The sequence below is a fragment of the Rhamphochromis sp. 'chilingali' genome (assembly GCF_963969265.1).
Source record: "Rhamphochromis sp. 'chilingali' genome assembly, chromosome: 6".
Lineage (NCBI taxonomy): Eukaryota > Metazoa > Chordata > Actinopteri > Cichliformes > Cichlidae > Rhamphochromis > Rhamphochromis sp. 'chilingali'.
This window is the reverse complement of record NC_137933.1, coordinates 12474922-12498117: the sequence shown is the minus strand read 5'-3', so window position 1 is coordinate 12498117 and position 23196 is coordinate 12474922. Positions and strand designations below refer to the sequence as shown.

At 41.1% G+C, this 23196-nt stretch overlaps 2 protein-coding genes across 7 annotated transcripts in view; both read left to right on the top strand.

Annotated features, from left to right (window-relative positions):
* znf609b (zinc finger protein 609b) overlaps window positions 1–10910 on the top strand; it is an 81329-nt gene extending 70419 nt beyond the window's left edge. For 3 of the 4 annotated variants that reach the window (XM_080884815.1, XM_080884813.1, XM_080884812.1), the window contains exons 5-8: window positions 1369–3658; window positions 3792–4146; window positions 5458–5811; window positions 7117–10910. In XM_080884815.1, the coding sequence (XP_080740941.1) occupies window positions 1369–3658; window positions 3792–4146; window positions 5458–5811; window positions 7117–7160 (3043 nt within the window). In that variant the 3' untranslated portion in view covers window positions 7161–10910. The remainder of the gene's footprint in view (window positions 1–1368; window positions 3659–3791; window positions 4147–5457; window positions 5812–7116) is intronic. The other variant, XM_080884814.1, reaches the window with a different exon arrangement.
* A 931-nt stretch (window positions 10911–11841) lies between these two features.
* The window catches only part of gramd2aa (GRAM domain containing 2Aa), a 26761-nt gene continuing 15406 nt past the window's right edge, over window positions 11842–23196 (top strand). For 2 of the 3 annotated variants that reach the window (XM_080884308.1, XM_080884306.1), the window contains exons 1-2: window positions 11842–12080; window positions 21090–21194. In XM_080884308.1, coding sequence (XP_080740434.1) covers window positions 11941–12080; window positions 21090–21194 — 245 coding nt within the window. In that variant the 5' untranslated portion in view covers window positions 11842–11940. Of the gene's footprint in view, window positions 12081–13199; window positions 13400–21089; window positions 21195–23196 lie in introns of those variants that run through there. The other variant, XM_080884307.1, reaches the window with a different exon arrangement.

Genomic DNA, 23196 nt, shown 5'->3' with positions numbered 1-23196 from the left:
ACCAGGCACACTCGCTTTCATTTGAAACACCCGCACTGTATCTAAATGTAAATATAAATCTATATTTGAAATGCATGGTTAAGTGCAACAGAAAAAAATCTAATGAAATCAAGGATAAACCAGTGCTAATGGAAAACAAGAAGAGGCTGTATAATACTAATGTATCACAGTATATTACAATAATGCTCAGTACATGTTGTTTGCTGTGCTGCATTTGGACTGAGATAATCTTGCATTTGCAGCACAACCACATTAGGGACAATCCATGAATAAATCAGAAAGCCTTTAACAGACTGAATGTAAACTTGGGCTTGTAATGTGTCTAAATTCCAGTACCAGTCAGTCTACCGATATATTCACATCCCCTGCTGAGGTTGAAATTTTTTTGGAGAGACTTGCAGGGGAAGCTGTGAGTCATACCAGCCCTGTGTCTGACTTTGTCACAGACTGCTAACCTTCACTGCCGTGCTGAAGATAATTGCATTACTGTTATGGAGAGATAAGGCCAAACTGCTATTTTAAGTATTTGAATGACTGCGTGTTTTGATTACCAAAGCAGCTCGAATGTTCATGGCTGTCTTTTCCAATGTTGCTTACATGTCTTTCATTAGGAATGTCATGTTGCTTTGTTTAAAGTGCTTACTCACTTGTTCAGCACCAAATATCAAGTTTATTATGTTACAAGAGGAAAAAGAGGGGGACAATAGTGTATCTATTTTAGTATGAGTGACATTGTTTATTGTAACTTTAACTCTCCGCCATTATTGTCCGTGCCAATAAAGTTATTACCGATGGGACTAGATAACCTTGTATATGACATTGCAAGTGAAAATATAAACAAGTCATCCTCATAATAGTTTTAATATTGGTCTGGCCAAGCACAACCCTACAGCTTGTTTGTGGAGAGATTAAAAAAGAACAAAAAAGAAAGCTTTAAAACCATTGCTTTAAAGGTCCTTAGAGAGCATTACAGTTGCCAGAAACTGACCCTTTTTTCCTAGTAATGAGGGCAACAGCGGTTTGCCTTCCAGATACAAGTGTATTTATCATAAAATCATTTGTGACATCTTAATTACACACGGGTGATTTCCATTAAGCGAAAACAACTGACTGCACCGCTGATGAGATTTGTCATTTTTCTTGACAGGCTGTTCTTGTCATAAAGCCAATTATATTTAGAGTAATTTAATGGTGTGAAATAATAAAATGAAAGTTGAATGAGGCATTGATTGAAGTAGTATTATTAGGTTTCCACAATGTTAATTTTCAAAAATCATTAGTCAAATTTCCTCTATATTATGTACCATAATGTTGATAATTGGCACTTGACAATACAAATCTAAATGCGATCTTTTAACACTGTTGCAGGTTTTGTGAATCCCCTACAAGTGATCTGGAGATGAGGAATGGTCGCGGTCGGGGTAAACGAATGAGACCGAATAGCAACACTCCTCTCAACGAAAACAGCAACTCATCAGACAGCAAGGGCACCACCAATAATAAGACACGCGCAGCCTCTAACAGCAAGGGTCGGAGGGGCAGTCAGACACCATCAGAGCGCCGTACCCCACCAAACAGCAACACCGAGGACATCAAGGCCAGTCCCTCTTCAGCCGGAAAACGAAAGACCAAGCCAACCTCAGACATGGAACCCAATTCCAGTTCAGAGGACACAAAAGGCAACAAACGCATGCGGACAAATTCCAACAGTGGAGGGGTGGGACCTACAGGCCTTCCTATCCCTTCTATTAAGACTGAGCCACTTCCACCTCCCCTCGATCGTAGCTGCCCTTCCCCTGTTCTTATTGACTGCCCACACCCTAACTGCAACAAAAAGTACAAGCACATTAACGGTCTCAAGTACCACCAAGCCCGCGCTCACAATGATGATGACATTAAGTTGGACTTAGATGGTGACAGCGAATATGGGGAGGACTCAACTCTCCATCCTGAACCAGGAAACTGTAATGGAGCATCTATCTCTCAGAAAGGATGCCTGTCTCCAGCACGTTCAGCCACTCCAAAAGGCAGGAACTTTGATGCTCAAAGTCCTTCTCCATCTCCTGGCAAGTTTGGTTCAAAACAGAGTAAAAAGAAAATTGCTGAAACGGATGCTGAAACAGGCGGTACACCGATGGATGGGTGTGAGGATGGGCCTTGCCTCACAGATGAGGCTAGTAACGATGGTATAGATGATAAGAGAGGATCGGAGAAGTCTAAAAAGGCTAACACAAGTGCAAAAACAGATAAGAAAAACTTGAAGTCACCACGGCCAATTGGCCCTGGCCCAACAGCAACCCAGCAGATTTACTCTTTTCCTCCTGGAAACCCAAATTCTTCCCCGGGGCTTACCCAAATGATGCAAGGAATCCCTAAGAGTCCCCAAATGAAAGGCACACAGCCTAAACCCCCTGCCATTGGAGATCCTGCCTCCAGTAGCTCCAAAGACAAGAAGAAGAAAGACAAAAAGAAAAAAGATGGTGGAAAGGAAGCTGATAGCCCCAAGCCTCCAGGAAAGGGAGGAAAACTGGAGGAAGGAAAGCTTCCGTACTCAGAGCCTTGCGATCAGGGGAGTAAGGGGGAAGGGCTTCTTAACGGCTCGTCAGAAACTCATCAAAGTCGCTTGGCCAGTATAAAGGCTGAAGCTGACAAGATTTACAGCTTTTCTGACAACGCCCCAAGCCCATCCATTGGTGTTGCCAGTCGAATAGATGGTAGTGGGATTCCACAGACTCTCACGCCACTTCACGTAGTGAACCAGAATGGTGCTGACAACTCTTCAGTCAAAACCAACAGCCCAGCATATTCAGACATTTCAGATGCTGGTGAAGATGGTGAAGGGAAACTAGAAGCTATTAAAGTCAGGACAGAGGACCAAGCCATCAGGGAAAGTGTCAAAAAGGCACTGTTTCCAAATCAGACACCCAACAAAGATTCTCCTTACTATCCTGGGTATGACACTTATTACTCACCCAATTATGTCAACCCCAGTCCTGGTGGGCCCAATCCAGGTACAACAGCTGCCGAAGGTCAGGTAAAGATTAAAAGGGATGATGAGCAGGATCAAGTTGAGGAAAAAGTCAAGGTTGAGGTTCATGAAGATCGCAAACCTGACAGCACTGCTCCTGCACAACAGCAGCAGCAACCCTCAGTCATCCAACAGCGATCTAACATGTACATGCAGCCTCTGTACTACAACCAGTATGCTTACGTCCCTCCGTACGCATACCATCCTGATCAAGCCTACCTGATGAGCACCAACCCAGCCTACCGGCAACCGTATGAGGAACGCCAGCGACAGATGGCTGAGCAGCATCGTGCTGCTGAGAAGAAGTCAGATGTGGCCATGAAAGAGCGAGAATCTTCCATGAAGGATGAGTGGAAACAAAAAAGCCTGATGCCGCCAAGCCTTTCCAAAACCCCAAGTCAGTCAGACCTTGGAAAGGCGCAGCAGCAACCAAGCAAATCCAGGGATTCCCCCTCTGAGCCGACCTCCAAATCCATGGGAACCATAAAGGGGGAGGACTCAAAGTCCCAACAACCCGAGGGACTAAAGATGAAGCTGACTGAAGGAGGTCACCATGGAAAGGAAGATCCCAAGCAAGCACTTGAATCCAGAGGTCAGGCAGGGCTGGAGCAGGCCATGTGGTTCAGACAGGTAAGTAGCAGTCCAGTTCAACAGTGCTACAATATGTTTGTAAAACTGTTTTGATAATGCTTTGTGAGGTATGCACCACTCTAGTATGGTGATAGTGATTTTAGATGACTTGGAGCTTCTTTTCTGCCCCTAGCAGTACCCTGAGAGCCAGAAGTCTCAAGCAGAAGATGAGCACCAGCAACAACATGCTCGATGGAAAGACCGGGAACATGATCGTAAATTGAAGGATGAAAGGCCCAGGCCCAAGGACAGTCAAAGTGGGCCCAAGGAGGACAGCAAAGAGAGCAGTGATCCCAGAATCACTTCTGAAGATCATCGTGCTATGAGCAAAGACTCTCGTTCTAATCCCCACATGCAGTTCTCATCACCACTAGCACAGCACCAAGGCTACATGCCCTACATGCATGGTTACCCCTACGGACAAGGCTATGACCCCAACCACCCTGGATACAGGGGAATGCCTTCGGTCATGATGCAGAATTACCCAGGTATGACCTTGGATTTCTTCCAAATACAAGCAATTATGAAATGTAGCATGAAAAAATGAGAATTTTTGCTCGTTTACTTTGTGATAATGCAGTTTATATAAAGATTGTTGGCTGAATCTGTGAGGGTTTCTGATTAGTTTATTCTTCTTCTTTTCCATCATAAAAACAGCACTTTTTGTGTTGTTTCACTGGTAATTGTGGTAATATTTAATAGCTTCATGAAATAATTGCAGTCCTTTGGTACAGTTTGTTAGAAATGAAGCATGGCAATGGAGTAATTTTCAAGGCAATTTACATGATTTAAGTCAAAGAATGATTCTACTCCCTAAGAGGCTATCAATAAAATTACATGTGTTGAAAATGGTGTAGAGTGGGGAAAAATTGCATTCACTTGATTTTGCAGGATTGCTTGCACTTATAAATACTAGTAGCATGGTTGAATTTGTGTTAATCCACACATTCCTGGAGGATCTGATGTAAATAGCCCAAATATTAGTCTTTATGTAGAGTAAATAAGAGTAGTGTTTTTATACCAACCTGGATGTCAGTGAAGAATACGGATGAGAATTGATAAGAATTTAGCGATTCTGATTCTATTATTGATTGTCTTTTGGGTTCTCATTCGCTCTGTTTTTAGAGTCGCCACCAAAATTACATTCATGCAAATGTATTGCATGCTGTGGGTCAAATGTTTGTGCGTTTTTGTTGAAGCTTTTACCCTCATTGCTGTGATCAGTGTTGGAGTCGTGACTCAAAGTCATTATTACATTTTATTTCTTAAAAGTAATGCACTACATTACTTAATTACTCCCAGAGAAAAAGTAATTTGTTATACTATTCGTTACATTACTTTAATGTCACTCTGTAAAATAGTTGAAACCCACCGTTTTATAATCACCATTTAACAAAATAAACCTGAGGCTACAACCCCACACACCAATGAGAACATGGACCTCTAAGACCTTTCTCTTAGTAAAAAAACAAAGCTGACCGCACAAAGCACAGAGGAAAACCAGCACAAAAAGCAATCACCGCACTGATTCTGCTTTGGCAAGTGCAAGAACCAATAACTGGGATCGATAGGGAATAGCCAGACTAACAATTCCAAGGAATTGGTCTACTGAGAACTAGTTTTCTATGAAAACCGGTTCTCGATTCCCATCCCTAGTGAAGAGATATGTGAGCTGTGCAACTAAGTGGTTAGTTACCAATGTGTAACTATTACTTTGTAATCTTAACAGTATTTATCTTAATTTTGTATTCCATATAAACCTGAATATGTGGATCACTAATCTTCTTTGTCACTCTCAGGTTCTTATCTACCTGGAGGTTATCCCTTTTCCCCATATGGGAGTAAAATTGCCGGAACCGAGGAAGGCAGTGACAAATCTCGTGCTAGCCCTACTGTCACCAAAACGGCAACAGACTCGAAAGCCCTGGACAACCTACATCTGCATACCAGCCAGTACAAGAGCAAATCCCCCACAGTAGGTGACAAGCCACCCCACGACAGGGAAAGAGAGCAGGACAGGGGAGCTTCGGGAGACAGGGATCGGGAGAGGGAGCGAGATGTGGACCGACCGCGATCCTCACCCTCCCAGCGGATCATGCCCTCTCACCACCACCTGGGATATCCCCTGCAATATGACCTGTCCTACGCCACAGGTAAATCAGTCATCCCATTTCACTGTAGATACAATGTTCACTTCTTTCAGATGCAGCAGACTGTTAGAGTAAATTAAACATGTGACCATCGGGTCTTCTAAAAACGAGCATAAGAAGGAAATATACTTTAACTGCTTGTCAGCCATCAAGCAGCAACCCCTTCCTTGTACCCACCACCAGCAACCGACAGGGAGGCAAAACACAAGCCTACCGAGAGCAGCATTTTCAAACAAATGCAGGTGGCAGATAATGTGCGTCACACAGCAGCTCATCTTAAAAAAGCTCAGGCAGCAAGTTAGGAGTACGTGCAGAGATGTAGAATGTCATTTAAAAGTAAAACTGTATGTTTCTTTGTCATGGCTTTATATGTCATGGCTTCCAGAAAGATGCAGCAACCTGTAAAAAAACAAAACAAAAAAAACAAAGCCCTCACTTCTCTGTTGCAATCTAGTCAAATATGCAGCACTTTTAGCCTCTCAGCTCATCCATTCCTAAGTAGGTCCTCTGAGGACAACTGGATCATGGTGTTGATAATAGAGATGTTGAATGAGCCCAAGACACAAGTCCACTGCAGACTGCACTGACATCTAGTGGCAGCTCAGTCAAATTACAGTGAATTTGACAAATGCCTCTGTTCTTCCATTGCAAATGTGTTGCCTGTATTAACATTAAGTACAGTTTTAACAAAAAGTTTTGATGTTAAATGTTTGTATCAAGCTTCTTTAGGATGGAGTCACTGTTAAATGGGCGACCGTGGCTCAGGGGGTTGGGAATCGCATCTGTAACCGGAAGGTCGCCGGTTCAATCCCTGGGCCCTCTGTCCTGGTCGTTGTGTCCTTGGGCAAGACACTTTACCCTACTTGCCTACTGGTGTTGGCCAGAGGGGCCGATGGCGCGATATGGCAGCCTCGTTTCTGTCAGTCTGCCCCAGGGCAGCTGTGGCTACAACCGTAGCTTGCCTCCACCAGTGTATGAATGTGAGAGTGAATGAATAGTGGTATTGTAAAGCGCTTTGGGTGCCTAGAAAAGCGCTATATAAATCCAATCCATTATCATTATTATTATTAAATTGTATCACATTAACTCATAAGTGTTTCTACTATTTTGTCCACCTCACTTATATAATTAAGATACCTAATGCATAATGCACCAGAGTTAAACAGCACCACAAATTACAGCCTTTGTGATCAGCAAAACCTCAAGTAGAACTGAGTTACAGATGCGTGTAAAGTATTTTCTCCACACACTTTTTTTTAAATTGAAATATGTGTAAATAAATAATTCTTTTCTTTGTATCCTTCACAGGAAAACCTGACCGTCACACCTCAACCCTGCAAAGATTCATATGACTGGATCACATGAGAACAAGATCTCCCGGGTGTTACCTTTTAGACATCAGTTGAATGGTGTTTCTATCTATATTTTTTAGTTCTTCTGTCCCAAGGAAAGGCAGACTGTTGTTGCTGTTGTTGTTGTTTTTTTTCTCCCTCCCCCTCCTCTCGTTAAAGACCCCAAATTCTCCAAACCTTGGTCTGTACCAGAACTGATAATATAACCCAGGTTCAAAGCCATCACTCTGCCCTGTCACGCAGAGGAAACACCAACCCGCTGATTATCTAGTCTTTGCACTGTCAACAAATGCAATGCAAAAAGAGACTATTGGACTGCCAGAACAGCTTTTTGTTGTTGTTTTTTGTTGTTGTTGTATTTTTCTCCTTGGACTGCATTGTTTCTTGTTTTGTTCTTGTTTTCTTTTTTTTGTCACATGCAGAAAGAAATTGGCAGGGGATTTTAGGAAGTTGGGTGGCTGATGGGAAAGAGGGGTCAAACTAAATTAAAGACTGTTTAAAAAGAAAAGAAAAAAAGAAAAATGATTTAACGTTGAAATTGTTTTCAACTCTGTCTTTGGCTTCTCGTATGCCATGAAACAACAGTATATCCTTAACTTGACAAATTGTTGGCTATATTTCGTGGGGAGAGGGAATATGGCAGAAGCTGCTTTCATCAGAGACTTGAGAGCCTGAGACTGAAGTTTTTGTTTTTTTGTTTTCAACTTTCCATCATCGTTTCCCCATCCTCCTCGAACCCTCACGTCGTGTTTCAGGGATGATGTCGTCATGTTCTGCGAAGGGACCGCGTACACCTCAACGGAGAATAAACACTATTCATGTTTCCTTCACTTCTGCTCCATATCATTGCGTTCATCTTCGAATGTGTCTGATGCTGGTATCGGTCCTGTCATCTTTTCCTCACACCGCAAAGGGGTCGCCTCCGTTTTTGCCACTCACTCAAACAGTGAAGCCACATTAGCGAGCAATCCGTTCACGGGACGCTCCGTCGTCACGCTCATCGGGCTGCTGGTGTGTGTTCTGGTGTTTTTGGTTTTTTTTGTTTTACTGTAAGATTGTGCTTCTTCAAGCTTGTCAAGTTTTGATTGTTTCCTGTAAACAATGTGAAAGTTCACCCATGTATTTTTCTGCTGTAATATAGACTTTTATCCTACTTTTATGTGCATAAATGTTTATATTTATCCCAGCACGCAACTGCTTAAAAAACTGTTAAATAGCTTTCACTGCTGCGTTTACCATTATGCGCTCAGATGGTCACTGTTGCTGTGGAGTTCCTGAACGTCTTGTGTGCTTCTTTATTTGCCCCCACAGGCTTTGCTTGACCTTAAACTTGGTTCACATCTCCACTCATCCTAACCGAGCAATGCGCAGGTTGATTCATTATAGACTTCTGAATTGCTGTCTTCCAGCTCCAAAAACAACAGTTCACGAGTTATTTCCGGGACTTCTTCAAATTTGGCCGCTCTCCCCTTCAGGGTCATTCCCTGGTGCACTTCTGGGCTGCTTTCTGCAATGCTTCTGATTTTACAACATTTAACATTAGGACACCATGAATTCCTGTCTCAGTAAGGAGTTCTACTGTAGCATGCTGAGGTGGAAATAGCATAACCTGCTCTGGCACCCAGCGCAATCCCTTGTTGAGAAGATTTGGCTCCCTGCAGCTTTTTCTACTTCCCCCAAAATAAAAATCAAGTCAAAGGGTGACTATTTTAACACATCGGTGAAGACCGCACGGGCACAAGTCTGAGCAGGAAATAAAGAAATGAATAAAAAGCAGCCATGCTAAAAGCCCTGCAGTGCTGTACAACAACATGACCTTGATGGGGAGATCAGGCAGAGTTTCACAGGTGAAGTCTTCAAACTCTGTGGTTGTACGTTGCAGTGACAACAAACTGGAACAAAATCAAATGTCATTTTTAGGTTAATATCCAGTGTGAAAAGGCTTAAAATTTCTCTTGGTGCTTCGCTTGCTCATGTGGCTTCACCTTAACACACATCCACCTCAGATTCTTTTTTAGCTTGTGTGTATATATATACACACACACACACACACACACGGTTTTTTGTTTTGTTTTTTTTAACTAGCAGCTAGCTTTGGATTAGTCTAAAAGTGAGCAAATGAGTCTGATGCCTCTGACAGTAGTTTTAATTGTTACGTTGTTGCCTATGCTGGAAGGTCAGTTTATTAGCACATTAAACAGAAGAAAACTATTAAAAATCCAGCTGTTACTCTTACAAGCATGAACCAATCAGATGTTCCACAAAACAAAACCAGAAGTGTGAGCCAGTCAAAATGTGGAGCAACACGAACATCGTAAACTAAAGCGAAACGGGAGTCGGGAGGCTCAAAGCTGCCCAATGAGCTCTCTGCTTTCCTTTCAACCTCTTAACACGTGGTCCCCTTCTTCTTTTTAATTTGCAGACGTGTCCTCTTGTACCAGAGTTCCCTCTTGGCTTTATAGTACAGTTCTCTTATACCTCAGGGGTTGTAAGTGAAATTCTATACACATGCTACTTGCATAGATTTGAGAGGGATTCGGTTTCTCTGTGTTGGGGGAGGGGCACATTATCCACTCTAGGCTGGATTTGATGTGCTGGTTCATTCAGGATAGGGCATTGTTAAAGGTTCAATGTGGGCTGTGGCTTATGAGCAGTCTTAATGTTCCTCTAAAGGATTATAATCTGAGTGGAATATTGACCATGTTGTCATTAAATCTAATTTTATTGATTTTTTTCTTCCTATTTTTTTTTTGGGGGGGGGGGGGGGGTCTATACTTTTAATGTTCCTATTGTTGTCGTTTCTGTTTCTCTCAGTAAATACTCTACATGGTCAAATCCCTAAACCACCAGTTAACGTTGTGTCTAACACCCTCTGACGTCGGATGTTAGCTGCTTGTTGAGACACTATTCAGTTACCAAACTGCATCACTTCATTCTGAGGTTCTTGGACATTCCAAGTAAATAAGTTGCCAGTGCCCCGTCTAATGGAGGCTTGCGAGGACGGTATATATTTTGACTTTTTACGCATTTTCAAGAAGAATGGCTGACATGAGTAAGCTGAATGTGGTGGTGTTTGACGTGTACTTAAATCTGTAAGGGTAATCTAGGCAGCTGTGATGTTGTCATTAAAAGTCAGTGGGTTTTTAGTACCAGCAGGCTGCATACAGTACATATAGTTTTATCAAACAATGGTTGTGACAAGTGCATTTGTTCTCTCTCTGAGAGTAGTAATGTTATCTCAGTAGTAAGCAAAGCCCAGTGAAAATCATATATACTAAAGTGTATGAAAAAGCCAGAAAAGTAATGTTTTGCTATCAACATATTGGAAAGTGCTTGGCTCTTGTATTTTGCAGGACTGTATTTGTTTCATGGTGAAGAGTATATTTATTGGCCAGCAGTTGTCTCAATTGGTGCCTAGTTGAACATTCTCCTGTGAAAATGCAGAGACACTCGCTCGTTTGTCCTTTCCCGACCCCGCCCACTGTCACGCAAACCGCCGCCAACCCGAACCCCATTCCCACACACCCCTTTTCCCAAAAGTACCACTTCTGGTGCTTGCAAGGATGTTTACAATGTCTTCATTTTCTTTCTGTTTGAGAAATTCAGATCTCTGTCCCCTCTCCTCATTTCTCCCTCCCTTCAGGAGTTTGTGTAAAGTGTACATTACCATGGTTCTTTTTTATACAATACTCTGTAACTTGCCTTTGTAAATTTGGGCTGGAAAAAAATAAATCTTTTTATGAGACAATCTGTCTTGGGAACTGTTTAATGGCTCGTGCTTGGTGGGTGCTGTAGATTTAAGCTGATAATACAGTTAAAATGGTTTTGTATTTATTGTTTACCGCCCAGGGACAAGGTTGACTGTAACGCAGCGTTCCAGCAAAATTCCTTTTCAACCTTGAAAGTCACATCATCGGAACAGGTTTCCTTTTGTCATTTTTACCAAGTCTTATTTCAGATGAGAGTCAACCCAATAGGTCACGTAATATTTATATCCCATCACAAAACACAGAAAGTCCCCAGCATGTGTATGGCAAGTGTTTGAATTTGCACGTAAATTGATTTTCCCATCCTGGGAGAAAGAAGTCTAAAAGTCTGAAAAACCTCTTAGCCTGCAGAAACTGCACCATGGCACACAGCCACATGAGTGCAGTGTCTCTAAAGAGACCACAGTCTGTCTCAGTGGGATCAAATGTCAGATTTTTGCCTCTTTCTGAGTTTTACAGCTGACTCGCTTGCACTGCATGCTTGAGGAGCATACATACATTTAACTGGAATATATGTTATGCTCCTCTGGGAAACACTTGCAAGCTGTCAACAGTTGAGTCTGTTGAGAGCGTCACTTTGCATATGTGCACACAGTGCTCAAACTTTATCTGCATCTGGTGCGACATCCATTCGTATCAGGCAGTTGGGATATTTTTAGCTGCCCCTAATGCCCCTGAACTGACAGTACACTCTATGCAATAGCATAATGCAACATCAGTGACAGAGGGTGATTAGGCCGGGGATGATTTTGGTGAGTGTAAATGTGAAATCTGATTATCCTCCATGCTCTCAGCTCTGCAGAGGGAGGAGGGCTGGAACTAGAGAGAGTGAGGCTGGAGGAGAGATTCAGAGGGAAGGAGGGGTTAAGTTACCAATGTGCTGAGCCAATGGCTTTTCCACAGAGCAGCTGGCTGGCATCAGGGCAGGACAGGCCGCTCAGAGGAAGGATACCTTGAGGACGACTCACACCCGCTAACTGTAGGACATTAAAGGTGACTTCTAGGAGGTGTTCATGGGATGCACTATCTACGCAGCCAGCCCTAAGGCCCTGCCAGCCGACGAGGCCCCAGGCCAGGACAGATACTATCCGGTCCCCCACTACCGCCACCCTCATGGTAACTGCAGTCAGAGGATAGCAGCCAGCAGAGCCAGGTCAGTGAACAGCACACAGGAAGTGTTTTTAGGATGGTTACACATTCAAGAACGCATCCCATCCATGCATACATTACAAAAAGAAAAAAAAATCACTGTTTTAAACAGCAGTAGGAAATCAGTTTTCAATTTAGGTGTTTTTGCTTCTGCTTTGAAACGTGAATGGCAGAGGAGAAGCAGGGATGAAGGGATCACCACAAATGTGTCAGCAGTTCAAGTTATGACATGTCTATGATAAGTCAATTAGTCATCACTGACACCACAAAATGTGTGATTCAGGGTTTATTTGTGCGGCACTGTCAACTTAAAACGACCCAACTCAGTAGCAGTGTTTGGACTGCGATTTCAAAAGTTAAACTCCTCAGTGCAACATCCTCTCTGGAAAGTGTCTCAGTTTGACCTTAGAGCTCGGACTCAGAGCACTTAATGCACACAGACAGCTTGATGCTTGAACCTTTACTGTTTGTACATGTGCACAGAAAGACGAGGGACAGCGGCTAAACCCCTTCAAACATCCTTAAACGATTCTCCTTTAAATCTTCCACTTGATGGTTTTGCACCAGATGACACATTTGTTGCTTCCATATGAGTGCAAAACATCTGCAATGTAACAAGGCAGCCATTACATGTCAGTTATTGGTCGTTTACTATGAATGTAAGTCTGAAACAGCAGTCTGATAATTTGCAGATGATACAATGATACGCTGAATAATCTTTACAAAGTTATTTAAAAATACTTCTGAGATGTAATTATCTTTTTTTTTTATTCCATGGATAACGTGGCCAATAACTAAGAGCTGAGACATTGCCTCTGAGTAACGCTTTATAATGACATTATACACTTTTAAACTCCTCAGCTGGAAACGGAAACATGTTGTTAACGTATAAAAGATAGAATGAAAGTCACGACCCCTCCCCCAGTTAAAAAAAACAATCTAACTAGTTTGATCTTTTACGTCATGTTTTTAATTTCCGTTATCTCTGCACGTGCAAATGAACGAGCCGCGCTGTTCTGAGCGTCTGCGAGGGGAAAAAATAGCCACCGTGTAATCCCCCGGCTGCTGTAAACAGTTAGCTAATAGGTAAGCTCAACCCACCTCACACTCGGACTCACTTGTGAAGACGCTGCAGCTCAGCCCTATTTCCCTGCTTAAGCTTTAATTATTGTGGCGGGAAACTGGGTGCTTTTGTTAGTTTGTCGTGGAAAAGCATAAAATAAAAAAATGAATTTGACGAGAAACACCACTAAGACCTGAAGAATTTAGTGGAGCTACTGGAAAACAACAGAGGAAAAAGCGACAGCAGCCTCTGAGCTACAGGTAGGAAACCTTATGTAAATCAAGCTAGCGAGAAAAAAACAGCAATGCTTCCGGAAATGACTTTAAAAAAAATGCACCCGTGATGCCTTTAGGGATTTACTGAGGAATTTAGAGATGTCGATGGTCTGTATGAATAGTTGCTGGTCGTGGAGTTTACCAAAATTTACTTTTTTTGTTGTGTTTTAGTGCCCCTTATAGCCTACTGCATGTCTATTTGTATTCTAAATTTGAACGCTTTCTGCTTTTATTTTGAAGGGCCCCGGTTATTCAGATATTGTCTTGTTTAGCTTCACGTCGTTGCTGCTTTCGGGAATACTGTAAAAGCGGCGTTTATTCCAAGTCAGGCGCTGAACATGCGGATATACTTCACGAATATAATGTGAAATCCTTGAAGTAGCCACTTAAATTGAAAAATATAAGTAAAATATGAAGTTATTTTCAAAACGTGTTTACAAGCCCATAATCATCATGTTTATTACTACTAAAACTGAAGGTGCTAGTGGCCTATCGATTTGCCACGACATACCTACACTAAACAAATAAATTATTAAATGGGCTACTAACTAGAAGTAACTAGAAACCTTTCAACAAAGCTATTAATTTCCCCTTCCTCCTCTAATCCCATTAAACCAATCACTCTGCTCCATTAAGTCTTAGGTAAGATGGACTTTTGAAGGGTTGTACTGCTTTAAAAACATACTTCTGTCATCAAAGGTTGTTTTGAGGTACTTGCACAATGGGGAGGGTTTCTTTTTTCTTTGTCTGGTCTCAAGCAGTGTAGGCCAGAGTCCAAAGGCTGTACATGTGTTTCATAGACGGACTGATTCAAGCAGAGGTGGGACCAAGTCATTGTTTTGCAAGTCTCAAGTAAGTCTCAAGTCTTTATCCTCAAGTCTCAAGTCAAGTCTCAAGTAATGTCAGGCAAGTCAGAGTCGAGTCTCAAGTCACTGGTGTAAAAGTCCGAGTCAAGTCACAAGTCTGAAACTTTGAATTTCAAGTCCTTTCGAGTCTTTAAAAAAAAAAAAAAACGAAAAAATAATGTTGCAGTTATGCTAAATGTAAATATTAGACCATGTAATTTTAAAATCTGTGTTTTTCTCAACACATGACAAAATAGTGAACTTAGAAAATATACACAAATTGTGAAATTGCACCTCTTTAAAATGCAGCTCAATTAAACCTAGCTCCAAGAATAATTTTCACCGACAGTTCTGAGATAAGCTGCATGTTATTCTTGGATGCGGTTGTAGGACCGGCTTTAAAATCGCATGACAAAAATATCATACACATTAAAAAAAAACTGTATCACCAACATAGCCTGGACAACATTTGCTAGTTAGATGAAGTCAGCTATCTCATCGTAGCATATTTATATGCATATTTATAATCATACGGTTCTTGGAGTGAGTGCACACACTCATGAAGTTTAGTAACTTCCGGTCACTGCAACAAGCCCAGGTACAGTTTACCGACGGATGGGTGCAGGACCTTGAAACGCACCGTGTCGAACGAAAGACCATCGTACGTATCATAAGTTTACCAGTCTCACAAATAGTCTTCATAAATACACATTCGTTAACCGTTTATTAATATAACCTTTGAGCTCAACGGTAATTAATTAGTAGTGGAAATAATTTCTGGTAGCATCACAGAAATGTAGCAGTGACAACAATATTGTATGCTGTAATCGTACTGGGCAATTAGTGATACAAAAAACCTGTTTTATCCTGTGAATAAAAGCATATGTTTTTGTCAATGTACCATAATAACAGAAGCGAAACGCAATATTGTGTCAGGACAATTCACTATTTATGCACAATAAACAAAGAAGCATAGCGCGACAATTTCTGTTCAGCGCCAGACTTGCTTGTAACCTATATCACCAATTATGTTATGAAAATGACGTATTAACTACTAAAAAACACTGACCTTCGTGTAAATGCTTGGAGCAGACTAACCTGTGAGCTGGAGTGTTCTGGGACGTTATATTTGATCTTTGAATGGCTGCAATCCAGGCCATCCGTCGCATCTTTGTTACTTCGGAAACATGGCTTGAACAATTTCTCTTCAACGACGTAATCCGATAACAACCGATCTCTTTACCCGTCGGCTTCCCGTGGCTGTCATGCGACCGGCTATTGCAGTTAATAATACAACGGCTTCTTGACATTTTTGTGTTTCTTTTTATCGCTGTATAACTGATTTTAATTGAAAGCCTGCGTGCGCTAGTACCGCTTGCCACGAGTTCCCAGAATCCTTTGCGGTTCTACCCGTGAATGACGTCACATTTTCAATCTCTATATAATATGCATGTTAAATTTTATATTTGGGGTGAAATATCAAGTCTTTTCAAGTAAACCGGTTCAAGTCCAATTCAAGTCCCAAGTCATTGGTGTAAAAGTCCAAGTCAAGTCACAAGTCTTAGAACATTTTTTCAAGTCAAGTCTAAAGTCATAAAATTAATGACTCGAGTCTGACTCGAGTCCAAGTCATGTGACTCGAGTCCACACCTCTGGATTCAAGGACACAAAGAAAACGAAAGAAAATAATAATTATCCCGTGCCATGTGATGCACCAAAGCTCTGCAAACAAATATCCCTTGGGTTAGCGTTTTTCATGAGTAAACTCTTGGTTGACTTGCTGTACATGAGAGAAAGCTCCTGCTGGCAGCTTCAATGTCCCTATAAGAGGAAGTCACCTTCAGCGTTTGTAGACACATTAAACCTTTTCTCCTGTATATCCACTGTAAACAACCCAGATGGTTTATTACTGACGCATCTAATCAGAGACAAAGTTCTTGGTTTAGTAGCCTCAAAAATGAACGTGACTTTAGATTGTAAAAGAAATTTGGAGGTATTTTCCTTGGTGCACTGGTCTACAAGGAAGCGAGAGGTGGAGAGAGCGCAGGGATGACCTCGGTGATGAGCAACCTTAACAAGATTAGAGTTTATTGGATTGAGGGATGTCTTGTGGCAGCAAAAAATGTCCAGACACAAAGAAGGACATGGAAGAGGAGAGGTGAAGAGAAGAATGGCTTTCAACTGAAAAACATTCATGCAAGAAACAAAGAAAGTGAGACAGAAGGAATGAAAGTTGGCCTAAAGAAAGGCCAAAGGTTAGAAGAGACCCCAACCTTTAGTTTATACATGTGTGTATTGTCTTTATGAGCACTGGCGTAAGATGATAGGTGGGACGCTGCTTTGTTAGCTAAGTTTGAGGCTCAGTGTGTTTAATGAATGGGCCATGTATTGTTTGGCCTCATAATCGTGGTACAAACTCTAAGTTACAGCAGCGTTGACTCCCTGCCCAGCTCCAACAGCAGACTGAAGTATTCATCACAATGCATCACCCTGTTTTGTTGAGAAAAATGCAAAACTTATACTGTTGGAATATTTAGCCAGCTCTGTATTAATTATGTATTCATTCGTGGCTCCATGGGGACATCCAGCCATCTTTGTGGAGGCAGAGCACGGGTAGAAGAGGAAGCCTGTTAAATCATTTTATATGAACTGATTCTTATCTGAACCGCGTCATATAAAACTGAAAAGCAGCAAATTCGCTTTGTCATTATCTCATGAATTATGAGCTTTGAGAGCGTGTTCCTTCACATAAACAGACTACGTATTGAACTTTCTCATCAAAAACAGGAAGGATTCATTATCAGATAGCTTCGAATGATGCTCCTAGTCTTGAAATACTGTGACAGAGCTCACCAGGCTGCTTCTTTTTTCCAGCAGCATTGGAGTTCAACATAATGAATGAGTGTCTCACCTCTTATTTACCTAAGAAACTGGTCAGCCTGGTATATTTTGTTTCAGTTTGCTCTCCTGGATGACATGAACAGTCCAACTTTAATCAGAGGTTTAAGTGCGGGCAATAATTTTCCAGACAGACATGCTAATATAGCCAGATGACTGTGAGAAAATCACAGGTTGTGGTGTATTTGACGCAGCATTCATCGTCTACTTCCAGGAAACCCACTCAGACTAAATAAAACCTATTTTAGATGGCCTAAACATCCTCACGGTCAAACTCACAGCGATATAAAGTTGGTTTATCTCAGGGCTGTTTGTCTTGGTCATTATGATGCATTTCTATAGATGTTTTATACAATGTCTAGACTGTAAGCCCGCAGCTTGTGAATGAGTTAGTCTTACCTCATGTGAAAAGCAAATGTGAAAAAGAATTGCAGCTGTTAGGTAAAAGGTCCATTTATCTATGTATCCACTGAGTCAAGTTTATCTCTTTGCAAGCTGATTTTCAGACTACAGCAAAATGAATTGAAACAATAACAGTGTGTATTTCTTTTCAAAGTAGGCCAAATAATATATAAAAACATTTAAATAAAGATGCAGAAACCTTCACTTTTTGCATTAAACTTCTTTGGGTTTTCACAGCACCATATCTCTTTGGAGTAACATTTACCCATATTTTGTAAAAAGCCTCTGTTCTGCAAATGCACAAGTCTCACACATTGGTTTTTTTCTTTTTAATTATTAAAATAAACACTGTTAAGTAAGCACTAATTCAAGTCCTTTATATGTTGATTCTGAAGGCAAGGCAAGGCAAGGCAAATTTATTTGTATAGCACAATTCAACAACAAGGTGATTCAAAGTGCTTTACAGAGACATTAGAAACAAAAACAAATAAAAAGCATGATTTAAAATTGATTAAAACAAACAAACTAACTAACTAAACACACACATTTCACACCTGTTCGCGCGATCTGAACCCTTATCGTAAGGGGAGCTACCAGTCCTTCTGTGGACGAGCTAAAGAGGAAAAAGTGTACAAAAAGAAGTGAGCTTTATGCAAATTCACGGTAATACAGCATCTGGGATCAAATACTGCTCCTGAATCCTTTAAACTCTGCTTAAAGACCCCACATATCCTATACTTGTGTATTCAGCCTTTCACCTCCCATTTAGTCCTCTGTGATCACAGACAACAAGTCAGATGTAACCTCAAGCACCAGACAGACAGCTATTGTTTGAACAGGTCAGCGGCTGACGCAAAACTTCTGCCTTCTGGCCAATTAGAGATAATATACTGGAAACTGCATGCAGGAGCCATATCCATCAGCACCTGTAATTAAACCAGAGCAGGTGGTAAAGGCTTCCCCTCTCCCAGAGGTATAGCACAGGGCAAGCATGTGTTTGTGTGTGCATGTGTGGAAAAAAAAAAGATGTGCAGGTGAGGGAGGAAACAAAATAGATGGGCTAGAGCTTTTCAGGTGAAGCTGTTATGTAGGAAAAGCACAAACACTACAAGGGTAAAACCTTTTTTTGTGTACCCAAAGACTACCAGACAGACTGTGGACTACTAGGACAATTAAAAAATGAATTACAATTTTATTTAAAAATATATCCAAATTGGGGAAAAAGGAAGTGAACACATTTCAAATGAATGTGATGTTGAACTTTGAGGCAAAGCAAACTGCAATCAAAATGAGTGAGATATAGTTACAGAGATCTTTATTCAGTCGGTGGGAATGAGAGCAAGGCAGTGCTGAAATTTCAAATTATACAATAGGTGTATAAAATAGGTGGGGGAATACATAAACACCCATTTCGACAAATATATATGTAAAGGTATATTAAAAAAATTATGATTCTACAATTATGCTGGTCATAGATAGACATAGGAACCTAGTGAATGCACAAACTGGAAAAAAGTCAAACGTAAAGGATAAAAAGTATTAATAAATAAAAGCTAAAATCTTTAAAAGTAACTAAAAGGTAAAATTTGTAGCTAAAAGTAGACCGCTGACTTAATGGAAAGGATTAACAAATCAGCGGTGTCAGCTAAAAGTAGACAAATGTTAGGAGACAAACTATTGTGTGAATGCCTTTCAGCATTCACACAATTACGTTAGAGGCTGACGTAGCTCCCATGAAGCCATCCACTGGTTTCTGAAGTCCCACGCTGGAGCTGTAAGAAGGTTTTCACAGAAAAATACATTTGAAAAGATGCGCAGACTATGAAACCGCTAGTGGGGTTGTGAATTCCCCCACTGTACGACCAGGTTTTCACAAACCAGACATCATTTTTCATTCAATGTGATCCAAAATGAGTGACTGAGCCCATTAATTCAGGAGGAAAGTGTTTATCAAGGTCAAATCAGAAAGTTGCTTTCCTGTACACTTCTATGGGTCCGCAAGTCCACAGCAATTGCCATCTGGTGGTCTTCAGATAAAATGTAGGTTAAAGGCACTAATGCATTTTCTTAATTTGTCAGACCTCGAAGCTACTTCCATGTTTTATAGTGTCTATGGAAGTAATGTTTAGCTGAAAGTCAGAGATAATCACAGTCAGAACTGCTAACTGCTAAGGACTGTTATACTGTTGATGCACTGTTTTGTTATCACCTATTTAAAGTACTGGATAAACCCTTGGACTAGATGAAAGCCACTAGATGCTACTTTAAGTAGATTGCACCCTTAGTCACATGGTAGCTGCACATGTTTGATTTAGCAGTTTTTAATGCTAGAGGCCCTTCCTGACACAAAGCCTTGCAAGATGCAACACCCCCCCCCCCCCCCCCCCAAAAAACAAACAAACAAAACAAACAAAAAAAACCCCCCCACAGATTAACAAATCAAACTGTGAACCACTTGAAAGTCTGTAGTTTTAAAAGGTTGGGAAATATTTAACAGGTGAAGTCAACCAGATATGTGCAACAGATTTAAAGTTGAAATTGTAACTAAAAAGATTACATATGCAGGTAGGCATATAACAGCTGAAAGTTGATCAGACATTTTACTAAAAAGTTCTCTTTGTATGAACAGTTGTGTTAAATCCCATGCAGCATCAAATGAAATATTACAGGTCACACTTTTTAAGGGTACTTATTCATCTCAAAATGCTGTGACGAATGAAGTTTTTCTAGTTTATTTTAAGTGGTCTGATGAATCATCTATATTCATTTGCCTTTGGAGCCTCATTATAGATGGAGATTGTGAGGCGTGTTTGATTGTTTAAAGCCATTTGCTGCCATCTATTCTGAACTGCGTGCACACCAATCTCAACGAGCCGTTAAAATGACTCGAGCCTCATTATACATCACAGTAAACACTGAGCTGAGATTTGGTTCTCTCAGCGTTTCTGCTGAATCCACGCTTTACTGAGCCTGGTGTGAATCACGCTTTGCCCGGCTTGCTGTCAATCACAGCCTGCGAGGAGATATTGTTCTGAGCAGCTCACGCACAACCAATGGTCATATTCATGGCTTCTTCTTCTCCTTTTCTCATCCGAGAAAAATTAATTTCACGTCGCACGTGGCGCTGAAAAGTGTATAAAGTGTATTTTTTAAAATGTTTGAGTCAGCTCACAGCAGCAGATCAGGTCAGCCATCTGCACAACCTCTGGGGTGCTCTGCTTCATTGTAGACATCTGGGAGAGGGTACAAACTGACACAGTTTACACAAGCACAAGCACACAGATTTATTTCGCTAAGTAGATATTTTTAATGTAGTGCCAGTGAGCTGCGTCAGACTTTGAATGTTGCATCACCTCTGTGTTGATTTTGAAGACAGAGTCCACTTGTTTGGCCCATAAAGTTTTTGGGAATAGCTCACTTTAAAGTCAAACACGGAGGCAAAAACAAACCATTTCTTTTACACGTCTACATGGAGATCGAGCAGAGAGGTTACCCGCTGTTAACACAGAGCTGTGTGTTTGTGTATCCAGGGCCAGGAGCATGACTGAGCAGCAGGAGCAGAGTGAAGAAATAGGCCTGCTTTCAACGCAGGACCTGGACCCCTCCAAGGACGACGACACACACGGCCACTTCAGGCAAAGCTTGCACACACAAACACACGCTGCTCCGCCACACTCTTTCCATGTTTTTTTTTTTCATCCCACACACCATCTGTATCCTGTGCACGGTCACGGGTGTCAGCCCTAGGAGATTTATTTTCACAGCACTTATTTTGTGTTTTTATTTCAGCTGTATTTGATGTCAAACAATGGTCAAACACGCATACATAAGGATAAAGAGACTGCAGACAGGATGTTTTTTCTCTTCTCCCTTTAGGGTCTTTAAGAAGATATATGTGCTTGGGAGGCATGCTATAGTTATACTCGTAATAAAGTGCTTTAATCTAATGCATCATGCTTTTTGTGAGTATTCATATGGACATGTGTGTGCGTGGATCTGCAGATATACTGCATGTGTGTGTTGGTGTGTTATATAAGAAGGATTGAAGGCAGGAGCAATGTAATCTTGGGGGAATCTGCTCTGGGATGGGATTTAGCCCTGAGGTACGGACTCAGGGACTTGAACACTTTATGCACGTTAGCTTAAACTTGTAGCACCTCAATGAGCGGTGCGTCTATATTTGATCCACTTCCTGTGTGTAGCTCACTTCAATGCAGCTCTGTTCCAGCATGCAAATATTTACAGACTGTTTCTAAAAGATAGACTTACGCCGTGGCTCTAAAGTAAAGCCAGTGCAGAAGAGCCTCTGACTTCTCAGAATTTATAGAAATGTATGAGAAAATGACCTGAATTCCCCCTTCAATTAATACCTCAGTAGATACTAATGAGTTTATGAGCTCTGTTGCTGACTTTGAGACTTATTTAATACAACATGATATTAATTTAGTAAAACACAGTCCCATAAAGAATCAAATACTTGATAAAGCATGATTTTAGGCATGGCTACTTTTCGTTGTTGTTGTTTTGTTGTTAGTCCAACAGCTCTTTTGGTCTCAACTATAACTTTCATTTAGTGCCTAGCTCCGAACTGTTAAATGTTCGTGGTGCTAGACATTACCTGGTGTTTATCATTGTAAGTTGATTAAAAGTTAATAATAATTTAATGTAACTAAAGAAGTAATTGAACTTCTTTAGTTACATTCTGTAAAACCAAACGTTCAAAGGGGCTAAAAATCCACGAATTAGTAGATATTTACCCATCTAACCTCTTTTATTGTACAGAATCATTTGTTTGAATGCTCATACAGCTCATACAGATATATATTTTTAGTCATTTCAGTAATTGCTGCACCAGTAGTTTTTCTATTTCAGTTAAAATTAGCAAAAGCAAAAAAGGATTCAATTGAAAGCAAAGGATGAGTTATTTTATTATTTTATTACTGCACTATTGCAAAGCAGTGAGAATTCTTATTGATTGTAGTGTGCTCTACTGATTTCTGTGTGAAATATTTCAAATGAACGCAGATTTTCTCAGGACACGCAGGCAAAAAAATTCACGCGTTCTTTACTTTTCCCACTTGTGTGACCTTATTCATTTCCCACTCAGAACACTTTGATTTTAAACTCCCGATCATTCTCGTGGACACGTGTCATTTAGAGACGTATTCTCTCAGTGCTCCCAGTCCCAGTTTCCACTCCTCCAGCTAAATTATTGACTGCGAGTCCACTGCCACACTGGCCACCGATGGGAGGTGTTCGCCTTCTAATTTTAGGATTCAATTTAGGATTCTTTGAGCTTGTAATTAGTTTCACCATTTCGCCTCGCAGCCAAGGGCACTGTGACAGTCTAGTGCATGCATATACACACACGAACCCACGTGCCACAGGCAGCATTTTACTTTGTTTTTATTTCCAAACTTCAGAGGTGATGGTCGGGATCAGTCTTCTACCCCTGATCTATGAGAAAGTTGTTGCTGCTCAGTATATGTTGTGTGCAGGACAAATCCAACACATTTTGCTGCTGTTATTACTCTTTGTTTTTCCTGTATTCAGCACACACTGAACATTTGATGATTTCCTCCCGAGCCTGTGCATTTCAAACCCTCTGAACAATGCCCAAAATAAACACGAAGCAAA